The 19,142-nt window shown below is 34.7% G+C and overlaps 1 protein-coding gene across 6 annotated transcripts in view; it reads left to right on the top strand.

The window, feature by feature from the left end:
• NOL4 (nucleolar protein 4) overlaps window positions 1-5,891 on the top strand; it is a 332,223-nt gene extending 326,332 nt beyond the window's left edge. For all 6 annotated transcript variants that reach the window (XM_049769656.1, XM_049769653.1, XM_049769651.1 and 3 more), the window contains one exon: window positions 4,059-5,891. In XM_049769656.1, coding sequence (XP_049625613.1) covers window positions 4,059-4,252 — 194 coding nt within the window. In that variant the 3' untranslated portion in view covers window positions 4,253-5,891. The remainder of the gene's footprint in view (window positions 1-4,058) is intronic.
• Window positions 5,892-19,142: the final 13,251 nt, after the last annotated feature.

Raw genomic sequence — 19,142 nt, 5'->3', positions numbered from 1 at the left:
TCAGGGGTTATTCTAGGCTCTGTGTTCAGAAATCACTCCTGGCGGGCTCCAGGGACCATACGGGATTCTGGGACCATATGGAATGCTGGGATTCTAACCAGGGTTCATCCTGTGTTGGCCATGTGCAAGGCAAATGTTTTACTGCTGTGCTATTGCTTTGGTCCCACTACCTAAAATTTTTTAATAAAAATTAAAGTAGGGGCTGGAGAGATAGTATGGAGGTAAGTCATTTGCAGAAGGTCAGTGGTTCCAATCCCGGCATTCCATAGGGTCCCCCAAGCCTGCCAGGAGCGATTTCTGAGCATAGAGCCAGGAGTTGCGCCTGAGTGCTGCCGGGTGTGACCCAAAAACCAAAAACCAAAAAAAAAAAAAAAAAAAAAAAAAAAAAAATTAAAAATCAAAATAAAACACTTAATACTAAGTTAAATATCCATCTTTCCTTTTGCAAGATGGAACTTGAGATGATAATAACTAAACATTTTGAAAAGAATTTTTTCCCTAGAATGGGTATAATATAATCAGTAATCCATATTATAGATTTTGCTATCTTTCTGGCTCTTATTGTTGAATTTAAAAAAACAGACAGCAGGTTTATCACTACTCTTAAGGGTTCTAGTATTTTAAGAATAGTGGTATAAGATTTAATAAGAACATTAGCCCTTATGAGAGTCATACTATTTTATTCATTGAAATTTTGAAGGAAGACATTGCTTTCTCTTAAGCAATGAAATTCTAAGTTCCATCTTTTTTGTACAATAAAAAGATGTTTTGTCTATATTGACTTTCTTAAAATTCCAATCATATTTTTCACATAATACACTACTTCAAATGCGTAATCATTATGTTGATTACTGAGGTAATGCATATATTGATTATAATTCATTATTTAAGGAAACCCATGCAGTCATTTGTAAGCTTATAACCTAAAGCTAGACATAAAAAGTATTTTTTAAAAACTATAGTCTCTGTGCCATAGAAGTATTTGAGTAGGTAAAGCACTACCTTGAACATAGCTAACCCAAATTTGACTCTCCATATTGTACACCCCAAGCACCAAGGGATGTGGGCCCAAAAGACAAATTAATAATAAAATAAAATCACTCTCCATAGAAGAAGAACTGAAGACCAAAAACCACCCTTTCTCAATTTTAGTTTAAAATGCTTATCAGTAACTTGGCAGCAAAACCATTTAAAAAAATGTTAACAAATTTTTATCAGATAACAATCAGGCATATAATTTCTACATATCCAAGAAAAAAATAAATTCCATTTTCTTTCATAAAAGTTTTATTTGAAAGGGATTCTCAAAGTCAGAGAAGAAAAAACTTCAATTGAGTTGATACTGAGGCCAGAACACACTGATCTGGTCATGTTTCTTGTTTATAACTTCAACAAATGATCCAAAGTTGTGTTGTTAATGATTTCCTTGAATGCTTCTTTATCAATTTATGTTTTCACTGAACATCCTTACATTTATCTCTTGACTTGCTTTTTTCAGCATTATGATTTTGTAAATAGAACAAATGAAAGTTAATTATTGGTAGAAGAATCACAGAATTAAAAGGTTATAGCAGAAGACCTAAGTTAGTCACAGTTGTCAGATTTCTTGTATACTTGTCTTGTCCCTGTCCTAATTAAATTTCAAGCAAAGCTATTTCCTCTCATGGGACCTCTGCCTTTTCATTGACAAAGTCCTCTTCAACCTTTGTAGTAAATAAAGAAGGGGATGAGGTCTTGACCTGTTTCCATCATGTTTGCAACAAGAACTATTTGGTTAAATGTCTTGTTCATGAAATGAATACAATTATCTAAAAATATTTTAATAAGTTTAGGAAAAATATATTAAAATACTTTGAAGGTATGGGGCCATGACATTTTGAGCATGCCTTTCAGTATGAATGTATAGACATTTTTTTTTTTGGCTTTTGGGCCACACCCGGTGATGCTCAGGGTTACTGGCTATGCACTCAGAAATCGCTCCTGGCTTGGGGGACCATATGGGAAGCCAGAGATTCAAACCGTGGTCTATCCTAGGCTAGTGCCCACAAGGCAGATGCCTTAACTACAGCTTGCTCCACAGCTCCGGCCCTTGTATGGACATTTTATATAAGGATTTTAAGTGTGTTACTTATTGCAGATATAATTACTATAGCAATTGCTTAACAAAAAGGATTGAGTATAAAGATGAACATCTAAAGAATGAAACAACTTTAAAGCAGTACCTAAAGCATTATACCAAGTCTAATTTCTTTGTATCAATAAGTTCTTAATTTCACACTTCAAGTCCAATTTTGTTCTATTTTTAAATACTTGTAGACAAAACATAAAAACAAAAAAGGAAACAAAACCCCACGCATAAACATGCCATTTTGTTTGGGGCCATACCAGTGATGGTCAAGGGTTACTATTAGAGCCACACACAGCAGTTATCTCCTTGTGGTGCTCAGTTGACCATATTGGATACTGGGCTCTAACCCGGGTCAGCCACTTGCAAGGCAAACATCCTACAAACACTGTACTATCTCGTCAGCCCAACACTTGTCATTATTAGGTTGAAAAAATGCTGTGCAGTAAACAAGTTGAAGTCTGTTTTTTTGTGGTTTATATTGAGAATTTTGTCTTCTAGAGTCATTGAGATGATAGCCTAGTTTTAGCAACTTCGGGATTGAAATTTAGCAAATAGAAACACATTTGCAATTTCCATCATTTCATATCACTAATCAGAAGGCTTTAACAACATGCAAAAGGTACCCTTAAACTGAATTCTCCAAGAAGCACATTCTCAGAGAAGGTCAGCACTCTCTTGCTGTTAAGAGCAGTTACTAGAGACTGACAAAGAACTAAAGAATACCTCCTCACTCGGCCTATGGCTAGCTGTCCTGCCCAGAGCCCCCAACATACCAACTGAAGAGAAACAGAAGAACTGGCATGTGGATTCTTCTGGGTGCAGCCTGCCTCTGTAGCTTGTGGATGCATAGTGGAGGAATTTCTCTCCCCAATCTTTCCCCAGGGCCTGATTTACCAGGCATGGCCCCAAAGACCACTCTGGCATGGGGGGATCTCAGTCTCCTGGACTAAGTGGTCAGACCAGGGGGCCTATGGCTAGCTGTCCTGCCCAGAGCCCCCAACATACCAGCTGAAGAGAAACAGAAGAACTGGCATGTGGAATCTTCTTGGTGCAGCCTGCCTCTGTAGTTTGTGGATGCAGAGTGGAGGATGCTCTGCACCATCCTGATTGCAATATAGGATATGCAGATTCCAAGATCTTTAATACAGAAACATGATACCAACAACAGAGACTGTGTAAAAAATAAAAGTGTATGGGCACTACAGACAATGACCTGGATTGGACAAACTAGTTTGCCTGGAGCCTAGAGTTGGTCTTATGACAGGAAACTTCAGGGGTAGGGTCTCCTTGTATTTAGGCCAAGGCTTTTCCTTTCCATGCCCCTCGTATTTTGGTGGGCCTATGCAAACAATAATCACCACTCTTAACACCGTTTTTACTGTGCTCCTTTGACTCTAATCCTTAAGAAAAACAACCCACTTAAACTTTTGAGGTTAACTTAAACTAATATGCATGTTCATGGAAATGTAAAAAAGTACTTTGCCTTCAATGTTTAAGGAGTCACATAAGTTTTATGTCTTTAGATTGCTTTGTGTGCTGATAAAAATATTATGTCCTACAATCTGGGGACTTGAGGAACAAAGTAATTGTACATGGGTTCTGTTTTATTTTTCTGAATGTTCTTTGGCTGAAAGTTCAAAGTTAAGATATCAGCAATGGGACTACTGAGAATTCTGTTTATGGGTGATTGTCCTTCCACTGTAACTTTACCTTGTCCTCTTTCTTTGCATCTTTGTTCTCATAATTAAAAATAAAAAATTAATAAAAAGAATACCTCCTCACTCGAATCATATATTATGCTGTTCTTTAATTTTAGAATAAAATCATTTGATTTAAAATATCAAGAATTCTTTGAATTAAGAAATTTACTTATTTCTTGTACTCAAACGCATGAGGCTAATTTTGTGATTTGTTGTTGTTGTTTCTGCAGGACCTACTGACCTTAGCATGAAGAGGCAGTTGGCAAGTAGCTCAGGATCCTCCAGCAGTTCAAGCTCCAGACCCCAGCTGAGTCCAACTGAAATCAATGCTGTGAGACAGCTCGTGGCAGGATATCGAGAATCAGCGGCATTTTTATTGCGCTCTGCAGATGAACTGGAAAATCTTATTTTACAACAGAACTGAGTCAAATGATGACCATATTCACTGAGGTCTAAATTTGCAGTTTTCACTAATGACATTTTGATTTCCCAGCAGAGTTGCTTCTGGTCGCACTGCTCAGTCTTTTAAGAGAAATATTCCATTATGCCACATTGTCCTTGATCCATAAAGTGATGTGTTAAGGTGCTTCAAAGGAACTCTGCCCTCTGAAGTGCTTGAGATACTTTAATCTGTCCAGCCTACTGCTTTTTGTTTTAGTGTGTCAGCATAAATATCTGGGGCAAAAAAAAAAAAAAAAAAAAAAAAAAAAAAGAAAAAAAGAAAAATAAAAGGCTGTCTATTTCAAATTCAAGGATAAAACAGAAGAAACTGTGGTATGAAAAATAATTCAAGATCCAACTGAAATATTAGTGGAATTTGCTACTGACTTATTGACTGAAAGCAACAGTATTGGGCAGAAAAAACAAAAACACAAAGAACCAAATTCTCATTGCGACAGGATATAACAACAATGAATAGGATCTTGTATTTTAAAAAAATAATTTTTATAAAAAAGAAAACTTGTTTTTCATTCAAAATTGTCATTTTTACTTTGGTAACTTTTTCATAGGTCCTAAGAGAAAACTGTTTTGAGAAACTACTGTAAGTACCTTTTCCACATCCCTTTGCCTTCTCCTCTTTCCAAATTCTTTCTACAAAAATAACACTTGATGCTGGAAAAACACTTGCCTACGTTTAAAGCGTCACATCAGGAACTACTTCCAAGAGAAGCCTGCATTTCAGATTCATGCTAATCACAAACATCCCACTCAACACTTCAGCTTTCCAATAGCTGTTTTCATCACAGAATTCAATATTTCAAAAGACATCATTGAAAAATAAATCACACCTTTGTTTCTTACATCTGCTCACTCTGGATTGCCACCGCTGTGTCATAGGCGTCCTTCTAGCAGCAATTGGATGTAGATGACTGAATGTTAAGAGGTTGCAAGTGACAATCTGAAAATTTGCACTCTTATGTGTAGTTTTCGTTTCATTTTCCTTTCAGAAATAGTTTCAAAAAGACCATTAACTCCTGATATGAGTTGTATAATTTACAGTTTTAGCTTAAACAATTATAAAGGACTGTAAGTGGAAGGAGATGAAACTTTCAGTGAACTGTTATTCCCTTTGATTCCCTACATTTTTCCCTTCTTATTTTATAGTGTTGAATTACACATGAATGGTGGGAATTTTTGTGCACTGAGGCAAGGCTATTTTTTAAATATTTAGGGAGAAGTACAATGAGCTTATGTATTTTTGGTTTGCTTTCATTGGATTACAGATTCTTTGTGCATTCCTGAATTTGCCTTATTTCATGTTAAATTTATGTCTATTCAGTTTTTGATAATGAGTTTAAGGCATCAGTGATATTTCTTATCTACTTGTTACATATAGTTTTTCAAGTAATGACTGTGATTGTGACCAAGTAATGTGCACTTTTTCTTGTAACTGTGGACATTGCTATGCTTTTTCTTCTAGTGTTTCTAGAATTATTGTTCCTTACAGTTACGTAAATGATAAAAAAAATACACTTTTGTGATACTGTTGGTGAATATAATGTGAAAAGTTTATTGAAATATAAGTATTTTGGAAATACATAGTTGCACAAACATCTTTTACAGTGAGATTTTAGAGTTTGTTTATTTAAATGAAAATTCAAACATTGAGGGCTGTTATAATTTCTGTTTTGTTTGGTTTAATAAACAGATTTCTGTGTTAAAACAATGACTGAATCTCAAACTCTCTGAAAGAGATAGTACTTTATTTTCTAAAGTTTGATTTTAAAACAGTATTATTGTATATCTACTTTTAGCACATAATTGACAGTCCAATTTAATGTCTTGAGATCATAGCCCAAAGTTCTCTAGAACCTCAACATTCAGTCCAAATAAAGTATTCCAAGAACAAGTAAGGAAAATTAGCAAAGTCAGCATCCCTCATTTAATTATTTAGACTGATTTTTAAGAATATTTTATTTGGCCCAAGAGTGGATAACGTGCTTGCTATGCATGCAGCCTGCCTGGGTGTTATGTAGAGCACTGCATAAAGTCTCCTGAGCACTACTAGATGTGATCCCTAAACACAAGCCAGTGGTAGTAAGCCCAAAAACCCACCTAAAAAATATTCTTTTGTTCTCCAGTTTTTACATGTTAACTTGGCTTATCACTGTTTCTTAAGTGCCTATTATATGCCATAGTCTAGTAAGTATTATTCTTAGTTTTGGCATGTGCAAAAAGGAATGGATAGAGATCATAAACCAAGTGGACTAGAAATCATTAAGCAAGATCTTTTGGTTGGCATTAAATTTTTATTTTTAGTTTTAACTCTTATGCCTATTCATTTATAACAAAATTCCTGAGTGATTTCTGCTTTTATTTATGTTTATTGTAAAGAATGAAGGTACTGAGATTCTAATCATTTCACTGGGAAAGTTAAGCAACCAAAATGAAAACCATTTTGCTTTCCTGGGTTTAGTGTGTGTGTGTGTGTGTGTGTGTGTGTGTGTGTGTGTGTGACTTATATCTGAAAATAGATTGATTCTTTTTTATATTCTGCCACAGAAGAGATCACATGTTCTTTATAAAATAGTTTGGACAAACTGGGCATGGATTTATATTTTCATCCAAATGATAAATATGATAAAATTTATCATAAATACAGAAATCAAACAAGTTTCTGTTACTTCTCCCAGAGAGCATTCCATACAATGATAACTTCTCATATGTAGCATGTTTTATAGGAAAATATGCCTTGAAATAACCACACAGTTGCAGCAGCTACAAAATTTTCTCAAACTGTGTACTCCAAATAACAGCACTCAGTAAAACGGGCATTATGATCTACAGAGAACCACAGTTAATGGTTACTTGCAGATGAAAAGGCAGGTTGTTCCCTTTTTACTGTAATCTTAGGTCAAAATAGTCATTTCCATTTGCAAAGGTTCAAGAAGAGAAAGTCACTTAGCTCAAAAGCAAGAGATAGAGCCAGAAGCATGGTCTGAATCCAAGAACTCCTGCTGCCATCAGCTGTTCACTGCCTCTGCTTGGTGTCCATTGCATTGTGCATTGACTTGGAACCAGGCTTGCTATTAAGGATTAGAATGTCAGTTATAGAAATAAGATATTTAAAGTATATATGGCATTAAATAAAAGCATTTCACTAAAATATTGTGTTTTGGGACCTGCTTAGAGAGATTTAATTTTATTTAACTTGTTTGTGTCACCTATGAATATAGAGAAATATTTAAAAAAAAGCATTACTGTCGAAAAACAATAAATCAAGCATCAGGGGAAGCAATGGCATTTTTTCTCCCCGATTCCATATTTAAGGATTTTCTTTGGGGGTGGCACATCCAGTTGTGCTCAAGACTTACTCCTGGCTCTGTGTTCATGGATCACTTGGCAGGCATAGGGGATAATAAGAGTGCCAGGGATCAAGCCTGTGTCAGCCACATGCAAGGCAAACAGTGTACCATACCCTGGCTCACATAGGATGCTTATGAAGTCTTTGGTCTTTGGGCTTTCACTTTATATTAAAGTTAGCTGTTTAGCAACTTTAATCTCTTCTCATAATTTAATTTCTTGGTTTGACATGTAACAAAAATATTTAAAATTCAATGATGGGGATCTTTGAAGGAGTTATTACTATACCTACTGTAGTATCTATCTATATCTCTCTATCTCTCTATCTCTCTATCTCTATCTATCTATCTATCTATCTATCTATCTATCTATCTATCTATCATCTATCTATCTATCTATGTAGTAACCAATTACATTTATCCATTTACCTGTCAGGAGGAAGCTGAGTCAGCATCTTAAACATTTCCATAATATACATTTTATGAATAAAACTCAGCACCTATACTTCTTTTTTTATTACAAAGAGTATGGTCTTGCTATGACCTTAGATCATGTCCAATGTACATGATACAGTAAATAGTACAGAAAACATACAAGCACTTGTAGGTTACTCCCAATAACTCACTATTATAACTTTTCCCTGACTACCTGCTTTCTTAAGCATAAACTGCAGAAAGCAAATACAATTACTGAAAGTGTGCAAATAGCACATTTACTTTTTCTTTTTCTTTTTGAAAGTTGGAATTTCTCACAATCCTTGTTTATTGGAGAAAATATTACATTGGATTTTCTGGGGAAAATACCCTCTACTTAAAGTATTTAAAAGGCATTCATATGCCTTTTAAAACAAGTTACTAGACACTCTATTGATTCTTAGTTCCTTTGCTGGTAGAAGGATTATGAAATCTGACAGTGGTAGGCTCTGGGGAATTAGGATTCTATTTTGGGCTTATGCAAAATAGGGAGGAGACAGGCCACCAAACAAAGGTTTCCATGCCTTTCTTCAGACTGGTTTAGGTTTCAGAGGCTGTTTTCCCCAATATACATTACCAACTCCCTCCTCTATCCCTCCTGCCTGCAAGAAACTAAGTCCCATGGAGTCAAAAGCCCTTAAACCATTTTAATCCTCATTTGATTTAATCAATGCATCATTTTTCTTACTGTGGGCCTATACTGAAAACTATGTTTTCAATTAAGAAGTCACATCTAATGAAGTAGAAAACTAGAGATACAAACTAATTGCATAATAACCATCTAAGAATATCAATACAAAAAAAAAGATATCAATACAACATTTACATGATATTACATTACGATAGAAGCATAGTAGGGAGGTAAGAGAATACACAAAGACATAGAACCCACCATTACTAGTAGGCTGGGTGAAGGATGAAGCTGTGGGGAATACTGAGCAAAAATGGCAAATGGAACAAAGCTCTGTCAACAAAGGGTGTTTTAGCATGAGAATACAGTGAAAGTGTCAAGAGAGTGATATGGACACTAATTCAAACAATATATGTTGCTTAAGGACAGAGTTTGAGAATGAAAGGCTGAAGGAGTAAAATCTTGATGGGCCGGACTAGCTTTCTCAGAAGTTTACCTACATTTTTCTGATTTTTCTGAGACACATGTTAGTGGAGTAATAAGTGGATATTTGGCTTATCTGTTGACTATTTGCAAGTACTTTAAGGAAGAGATGAAGTAATTCTAAGACCTTCTTCAGTATTCAAAAGAAGACCATTAAAAATGTAAAATTGGGGGCCAGAGTAATAGTAGAACAGGTAGGGCTTTGGGCTTGTATATATATGGTGGCGTAAGTTCCTTTCTCAGCATAGCATGTGCCCCTCTTCCCCCAAACACTGCCAGGAGTGATCCCTGAGCTCAGAGACAAGAGTAAGCCCTGAGTACTGCCACGTGTAAGACAAATGATAAACAAAAAATGAGTTCTGTTTATCTTTGTTTTCACTTCTGAGAAGAAAGAAAGCAAAGCTCCTCAGAAAAATGTTAAGGACTTATGATAAATGAATTACTAGGTCCCATTGCTCCTGTCACACACAAAAATAATTCAAGAATCCACCAGCTTAAAGGTAGGAAATTTGGTAATCTTTATTTTTCCCATTACCAAGTACAGCCCAGCTTAAGTGGAACAAGTTTTGGAAACTGGACTCTTAATGGCATTCCAGAAGAAAATGGCAGCTTAAGATGACAACTTCCAGGATCCTGCTTTTTCTGCACTTTTTCTGCACTCTCTGGCAAAATCAAAGTGGATCAAACACAAATACCAAACTATCAAGTTTTGGGTCAAAAAGAAGAGATGTAAATTTTAGATGGGAGGGAGATCAAAAATGTTTTACAAAACATAAAAAAGAGAGAAATTGTGACATAAACAGTAGAATAATGGTTATGATAAAAGATAAAATCTTGCATTTTATTTCAATTTGGGTAGAAATGAAGAATGTCATGCTAAAATAAAGTGCGATAGAAATGAAAGACAGGCAACAGATCATTCTCTCGTGGATTATAAAGAAAATAATAAAGGAATTGAACAATACCAAGTGGAAACAAACTCTGAGGTAAGGCAAACTAAACAATTATCTAAAGGTGATAAGCAGGAACATCGTGAGGAAACTTTGCACTCTGGTGGTATCTATGGTATGACTGCAAATATTAAAGAATGATTGTTTTAAGAATGATAGTTTTTAAGAATGATTGTTTTTAATTTAAGTTAAATGTGAGTTAAACAGTATATTCCAAATATATGAGCTTGTTTATAAAAGAATAGTATGGAACCTATATATCCAATAGCAAGGAATGAAGGTAAGTAGACAGGAAAAAAGCATTTAATATATCTAATAAAACTATTGTTTTCTGAAATAAAAGATTTGCTTGCAGAACTAAGCTAAGAGATTCAGGAAACAAGTTTCAGTTCATGTGACAGCTCTAAATTATAATGGTGTCACTTATTACGAACATCTGATTATGGGGACTATTTCTTTAGTAATCTTACATAAAAAACTGTCTATTTTTACACTTTAATATTTACTATAGAAACAGAAGAGGAGCTAGAGAGATAGTACATCCAGTATCACATTTGCCTTGCATCAGTCAACCCAGGTTTGGTTCTGAGCATTCTGTATGGAACCCAGCAATATTACTCCTGAATGCAAAGCCTGGAGTAACCCCTGATCACTGTCAGATGTAGCCAAAAAAAAAAAAAAAATCCCAAAACACCAAAAATTAGAAGAAATGTCATATTCCATGCCAGGTCAAAATCTGAAGAATATCAATGTCTCGTGGACATGTTATGGGAGTGATACTGATTTGGCATGAAAACTGCAATTTTTTGATTTGACATACATGTAGAGTTCTGGGTTTATTTTAAAACTGGTAAAATTTAAAATCTTCTTGAGTTGTATGTTTTCTGTGGAGGAGGTAACAAGACATTTTCATTTCTTGTACTTTATGTATCCTATGCAAAGAATGAATCAGTGCCAAACAATTTAGTGATGAGTCTATTCTATGCCCATATTCTTCTTCATTATTTTGCAGCTCCGCTGCTGATATTATCATTGCCAAAGGTAATATTTAGATCTCTTCTTTAGATGTTAGATTCAAATAGGATGTGATACTCTCTTAAGTTCCGCTCATATCACATTTGGATAGAATTTCCTGTCACAGGATTTTTTTCTCAGGGCCTCTTTGATGTATCCTTCTGAAAGTCCTTTACAGTTTATGCATATTTTCACTCATTCTTCAATTATGGACACTGACCAGGTTCTGTTTGTTTCTGATGAGTCCACAGGATCAGGGGTGTCAAACTCGCGGCCTGCGGATCGTTTGCGATCCTCCGGACATTTTGTGGCCCTGCCCTAGAGGAATCTTTTTTTGTTTTGTTTTGTTTTAGTTGTTTGGGTCGCACCCCCCAATGTTCAAGGCTTACTACTGACTTTGCACTCAAGGATCACCCAGACTTTGCTTCCTGAGGCCCGCAGGTAAATTGAGTTTGAGACCCCTAAAAGCCGCATTTGCAGCTTAGCTCAGATTTTACATGAATTTTAAACATATGGACAGATGAGTGCTTAGAAAGGAAAGTCTCGCACAACATGGCAAACTACCTTTGCAAGATCTTTTAGATATGCTTCACCTCATCAAGACTCTTTCAGCACTTTGCTGAATACTAATCAGAATTTAAAGAACTGCAGGCATTTTTATACACTACATAGTCCTGCATATAACATAGCTCTGTTATAACATTCACACCTGTTTTAGTAGAGACTTTTATAGGTTAGGAAGCACTTTTTATATTTTAGAAATTACATACACTAGTTTATTTGATTCTAAACACAGGAAATAAGGACCTTATATTAAGTTTCTGAAACTGAAACTCATAGTTTTAAAACTTAGAATTTTCCTATCCGATATAAGAAATAAACAGGCCTTCTATTTCTAAATTCTTTGTTTTCCTTGCCCCTGGCCCATTATACAACACTGCATTTTAAAGAGAAGCTTCTTTTATGTTACAAACATGCATTATCTATGCTTCCAATTCATTTATGAGACCCAGCCTTTGACAATTTATAACTTTAAGGGCATTTAGAACAGAATATCTTTTGATATTTCTCTCTTCGTTTGCCTGTAGGGTTTTTGTGTGTATTTTTTTCTTTTTCCTAATAAAAATTCATTAGAAAAGTTGTTCAACCAGAATGTATGAAATACCTGTAACCTGAAGAACCCATGCAGCTTTGGAGTTAGAGGTATGAGATTTGATAGAAAATAAATATATGCTGATGAATGGTCTAAAAACCACCAGTGAGGTATTGGCACCAGGCCCTAAGCTGACAGCCACTGGTCCAGATCTGTTTGTCCATGTGTAAAATGAGAATAAGCTTTTCACAAATATAAACATGGCAGTAAATATTAAAACAGAACAGAATTTGAAGTACATACTAAATAAACCTTAGAATCTCTAAATGCTACTTCTTTTTTCAGTTCTAGTCAAAGTCCTTAGAAATATCTAATTTAAGAAAATAACAGTTCTCAGTAGGCCATTATAAATAAATGAAATATAAAAAGGAAAAATCATTTATATTTGGTAAGAAACATACTTTTGCACCCTACTTTGCAATTCTAGGACACAAGAATCAAGACATCCAAAGTTTGTTTACAAAAAGTTGGGAATCGAAGTATAACAAATGGAACAGCCTAAGGATAGTGGTGGAGGTACCTTCTCACATTGGTGGGATTCACTAACACTGTATGCCTAAAGCTTAAACCACAAGATTTTAAGCAATGTTGCCTCAAAAAAAAAGGGTTAAAAATTTAAAGATAAAACACAACATAAACAAAATACACCCTGAGTAAGATAAAATATTCAGTCTATTTGCTAAACACTTTTAGACACAGTTATTTAGCAATTGGGCCATCTAAGATGCACAGCCATATGTATTTTTTCAATTTATGTCAAAACGTTGATTAATTGATTTTATTAAAGAAAATGAATCAGTAGGTCCTAACACCACATCAACTTGATAATGAGGCATTTTCTCCTTTTCCTAATTTTTTATGATATTCTTCTGTCCATGACCCAGTTCCTCTTTCTGTGAGTCACACCCCCCTTCCTTGTACAGAAATAGTGATGTTAACAGTCTGAGTTCTCCTATGAAACATAACTAATCCCTCTCAGAGAAGAATACCTATCCGAGAGACAGGTGAAGAAGAGGTGTGTGTGTTTGTGGTGGGGGGAATGAGGACATTGGTGGTGGGAAAGTTGCACTGGTGAAGGGTGGTGTACATTCTTTGACTGAAATTCAATTATGAACATTTCTGTAACCATGGTGCTTAAATAACAAAAATTTTTAATTTCTGTCAGTCTAAAAAAAAATGAAATACAGTGGGGATAGATAAATGTGAAATAAAAGGAGATGAGGCAGTGGAATTTAGGTGCATATCAAGGTGGTATTAAGAAAAGACAGATTGAATATCCAGACCACAGAGTCAACAACAATGAAATCATGAGACCCAAACTTTTACAGCCAAAGTAAAAAAAGGTGCCTGTTATAATCACAGGTTGGGGCAAGGGGTTGGTGAAAAGGGAAGGCTCATGAATCTAGCTAGCCACTTATTGAAATAACTGTGACATACATTCCATATTTTTATAAAATGGGAAATACTGGAAGCATTAGTGGAGGGGTTGATTGGTGGTGAAACATTGTGTAAAACTCAACTATGAATAACTTTGTAAATCACAGTGCTTTAAATTTAAAAAGGTAATTTTCTAAAATAAGTATAATCCACTCCTTAATGGCCAACCTTCTTTGGCAGATCTCCCTGATTTTTATATAATTCCTCCAAGTAGACAACTAGACTTAAAAAGTGTTTAAAAATAAATCCCTATACAATGAGAAAAAAGTACTAATCCCTCTCAATCCTATGCATTAGACATATGCATTATCGTGTTTTTGCAGTAAGATGATTACATCAGTGTTAGTGCTAATGTTTTTTTGTACAACTTTATTGAACTTTCATCACCAAATTATCACAGACACTCCCCACTGATCACTTTTCCTATATCAATTTCTTTCCTGTCAGATTGATCTGCCAGAGATGGGCCCATGCAACTGGAGTCTATGGGGTCTCACAGGCAAGACTGACAAATATCACCAGTCCAGGGGCTTATGACAAACTGCTAGGCCAGAAAAAATAGACAGAGGTAGAGAGAGCTGGGCTTGGGGTTATCCAACTGTCTCTTCCAACTGCCAACAAACTCTCCTCTTGCTCCTCCTACCCTCTCTTCCAATTGCCAAAAAACTCCCTATTCCTCCAACCATCTCTTCTGCCAACTGAGTCAGCTGTCCCTTCCAACTGCTAAATGTGGAGGGTTTTATTGACGCAGCAGCCAATCACAATTAGGGTCTTCTTTAAAGGGGTAGTGTTTTATTTAAAAGGGTGACCCCTTTTATGGCTGGCTGGTGCTGGACTGTAGGACTAGACTTTCCTATTATCTCACTTTATTTACAAAAGTAAAGGGAAGCTCCTGCAGCTTAATAACTTGTCCATTTTTATATATTAGTTAAGTGGAGAAGGTAATGTTTATGCTGCTTCTGTATAGCTCCAGGGCTCATGAATCTAGCTAGCCACTTATTGAAATAGCTGTGCCATACATTCCATATTTTTATAAAATGTCCAACCAAAGGGAATGAAAACATATCTAGTTACACTTTAAATGAATAAGTAGAATCTGTGAAGAACGATATATTTTCTATAGAACCAGATCAAGAATATAATAACCTGGTTTATAAGAGCTAGAGTGACTAGAGCATATTCAACAATTTTAAGTGTCTATAACTGTTCCAGTTTAGGTGGTTCTATTTTTGCAGTATAATGCCAGACTCTTGAAGGTACAGCTTTTGTTTCATTCATTTCTGCAACCCAATACTTGGAAGAAACCAGGCACATGTGTTTTGTACGCTAAGTATTTAATACGTGGCTTATACAAATAACTTATTAGTTATTAAAACAAATTATAGTATCATTTTTGTGTTTTGGGGCTGCACCGAAATACAGTGGTGAACTGCTTACTTCTAGATCTGCACTCAGGAATAATTCCTAGTGGGACCAGGTTAAAAGATGGAGTGCTGAGGATTAAATCCAGATATACCAGTGCAAGACAGGTGCCCTACCAGCTGTACTATCATTCCATCCCCCAAATTATGGTGTCTTATTTCCATAAATCACAACATCTAGATAGAGGCAGGAACATATAGTAGATTCTATTTGCTTAGTTACTGATAATTTAAAATATTTTACTGAAATTTTGGAAGCATGTTGGTATTCTGGAAGAAATACTGAGCTAAGTATTGATTTGCTGCAATATAGTATTTTGATAATTATTTACAGTATATCTTGGGAAAGTTCATAGAATTAAGGTATTTGTATTATAAAAGTAATATATTTTTATAAAAATATAACTCCAGATGCAACTGGTCTTTTTTTTTTTCAGCCCCTTGAGTTCACAAATTACTACAGTCTGCCCTTAATTAAAAAGAAAAAACAAAACCTGAATAACCAAAAGCACTTCAACTTTTCTTTTTATCTGGAAACCAAAATTTTCTCTTCACTAGATTATAGTACATGTTCAATTTCTTCCCCAATTTCCCAATTCTTTTCTACTTCCAAAATAAACAGTGAAGTGAAGGAAATAAATGATGATTACTAGTGAAGTGGGAGGAAAGCTCTATATATAGGACTTGAAGAAAAGAATAACCTTTTATTTTTGTAAAACTAAAGAGTGTCATATGCTTAAAATTCTGTCTATGGAAATTCTAACCATCAGGCATTCTTTCTAGGAATGTAATTGTATATTCAGTCTAAAACTCCTAAAACTTAAACTTCTTAAAATATTAGTAGCAGTGTTTATCCATTTTACTTACTTTGATTCATTTTCCTTTAACTTTAAAACAGTTTATTTTTTAGTTTTGTGCATTATATGACATAAATTAGATGCTTATGATACTTATATATTCTTGCAGAAATATAGTCCCTGATTTGAATGTATGTTAAAAAGTTATTAAAGAAATAGCATTCTGTGAGTTAATGAAATTTATCATGTTTTCTGGCTAGATTTGTATCTTCTAGTTCCATGACTCACATCTTGTGAGTAAGTAGACAAAGTTTTTCCTACTAATTTAGAGTCCTGTGCCATATACTATAAACCATTATTCTAAGAACTAGTAGTGTAGGACTTTCTCTATAATCGATATTTGTGAATTATATGTATCTATAAAGCATTAACTAAATAAACTACTAATGCAGACACTCTGAGCAAGATTTAAAGCAAACACTCTGAGCAAGAGAGTTTGAGGTATATTTTAAAATACTTTCTAGTATTTCTACAGTATTAAGTGGTACCATTATTAAGGGAAGTTTCTATGCTTCTATTACTGTTTAATATTGTTCCCTTAATTTTAAAAGAAACTTCTTTGTGCAACACAAGAACTAAGATTTTTTATTTCATTTTTCTATTGCATTAACCTAGTCTATAACATCACCAAAAGATTACCGACAATGAAGGCAATAAAAATAATTGACATTTGATGAACTCTAATCAGACAGTAAGAATAATGCTTGTGTTTAGACCCCAGTTCTTTTCTATACTGGTATGGTTATTTCAACAAATTACTTTATCTTTTCTTGCCTGGTTTATACATCTATAGAATGTTGGTAACAATTCTACATATGGTGTCCATGCAAGTAGAAGAAATGTAGAACAGGAAAAAACTCATAATGATTCTGAGCATAAATATTAAAGATATGTCAGTCGCAAACCAATTTGTCTCTGCATCTAATCCAGTTGACATACAGCTGAAAGATATGTGTTATGATATTTGGTAATATGAACAAATCTCAGACACCTGTTTTGTATGTACTTCTTTCTGATTTAATTTCTATAATAGTTCTGTTTTGTGTCATTTTCATTAATAAAATAAAATAAAAGTTGACTATAATTATTTGAAAGCTATAAAAGTTTCAAATTATAAATACATAAAATTTACATATAAATATAACATATATTGAACTTGGTTCTCTTGACCAATTATTTCAAATTTGATTATTTAATTTTCTGTTTTGTAAAAATGCTATTAATAAGGAAGCATCAATTTTTAAAAGTACATTTTATATTACTATTTTTAATGTATAGGACAATTCAAAATTTAAAGGTTCTTTTTCATATGAAGTTACTTTATTGTCATTCAATTAAATATTTACTATGTCTATATAAATATATATATATCTTAAAATATAAAGTGTGCTCATGGTTTACCATGTTCATTAGCAATGGAGCAAAGGGCAACTATAATACACTATATCCTGAGCATGAAATAAATTAACATCATCTTACAAGCTGAGTCAATTCTAATAAAAGTACGTAAGAAGAAAACTAGTGTGTAGTACAAGGTAATCAGAAGAGATTGTTCTTATTCATGTGGGACTCTTATAATTTACCTAAAATACAAATAATTTTTTGAAATGTATGCTGTCCTCTGGACTTATACTATAAACTAAAAGTGAGAAACACAGACTTTTTAGTTAAAACATAAAAGGTATAATAAGAATCAGAGGAATAAATGCTGTCCTGTGAGGGGACACTGAGTGGTGATAATAATGAGGATACTATTAAAGGAGGAAAATATCAAATGGCATGATCATTGGTGGCTTTCTAAATGTAACTACTGGATACGACTAGAGAAAGGATTCAAAAATAACCACAGGTAATGAAGGAATTTTTTTTAAATAATTTTTATTTTGACCAAAGTGTGACAAATCTTTCATAGTAACATTTTAGGTACAAGTGACATTGAATCAGGTGCATTCCCACCACCAATGTTGTCCTCCCTCCACCCCTGTTCCCAGCATGCATCCCATATCCCCTTTCTTTGCCCCCCAGGCTGCTAGTATAAGTGGTCCCCTCTGTGTCTAGCTTGTTGTAGATTGGGTATCAATTCTGTTGTCGTTGGCTTTGGATTTGGTGTTTAAGTCTGATTATTTTTTATTTCTACTCGATGTTCATACAACAGTTTGGTCTTGGTACTCTCCATTATTTCTCCCTCAATTTGTGAGGCAGAGCAAGAGGTTCAAGTTATGTGGTTCTGTTAAAGAGAAAAAAAAGAAGAAGCAGGGGCAAAATCAAACAAGCAAAATAATTGGGAGGGGTTCTTCTAGAGTCTATAAATATTAATTTAAGAGAAGGAAGGGAAAAAGGAAGAAAATCATAACAAGAATACAAAAGAAAGTCAAACAAAAACCCCCCCGAAAAGCACCACAAATAAGCACCCCAGCAACAAAGATAACAACCAAACAATAATCACAGTCCTGAGATAAAAACAAAACAAAACACAAAAAAGCCCACAAAAACAAGCAATAACAACAATAACAAGGAAATTAATTTTCTTTTTATTTTTATAGGCACAGTCAATATTGGGGAGATTAAAAAGGGAATTCCCTTGACCTAAGAGATACAGGTTTTTCCATCTTTGAAGTATACTGTCATGGGAATAGCTACAGGCTTTATACATGCTCTTATTTTCTCCCCTAGGTCTTTTTGTGATGTCTGGAAACTTTACACTCAGTCATGGATGATAAAATCAGGCCTCTGGGGCCCGGAGAGATAGCACAGCGGTGTTTGCCTTGCAAGCAGCCGATTCAGTACCTAAGGTGGTTGGTTCGAATCCCAGTGTCCCATATGGTCCCCTGTGCCTGCCAGGAGCTATTTCTGAGCAGACAGCCAGGAATAACCCCTGAGCACCACCGGGTGTGGCCCAAAAACCAAAAAAAAAAAAAAAAAAAAAAGTCAGGCCTCTGTAACTAGAGTTCTTGGTATTTGCACAGGTCATAGGATGGAGCATAGGAAGTAGTCTTTCTTTATGGTTCTAGAAGTTCTGTTCTATCACTGTTGTTTTAATCAGTCTTCTTTAGTTGGTGGTCTTGGTTTTTGCACTGATCCTAGGGTGAAG

The sequence above is a fragment of the Suncus etruscus genome, chromosome 3 (assembly GCF_024139225.1).
Source record: "Suncus etruscus isolate mSunEtr1 chromosome 3, mSunEtr1.pri.cur, whole genome shotgun sequence".
Classification (NCBI taxonomy): Eukaryota; Metazoa; Chordata; class Mammalia; order Eulipotyphla; family Soricidae; genus Suncus; species Suncus etruscus.
Note: the sequence above shows the minus strand (reverse complement) of the source record. Positions and strands in the feature narration are given on the sequence as shown.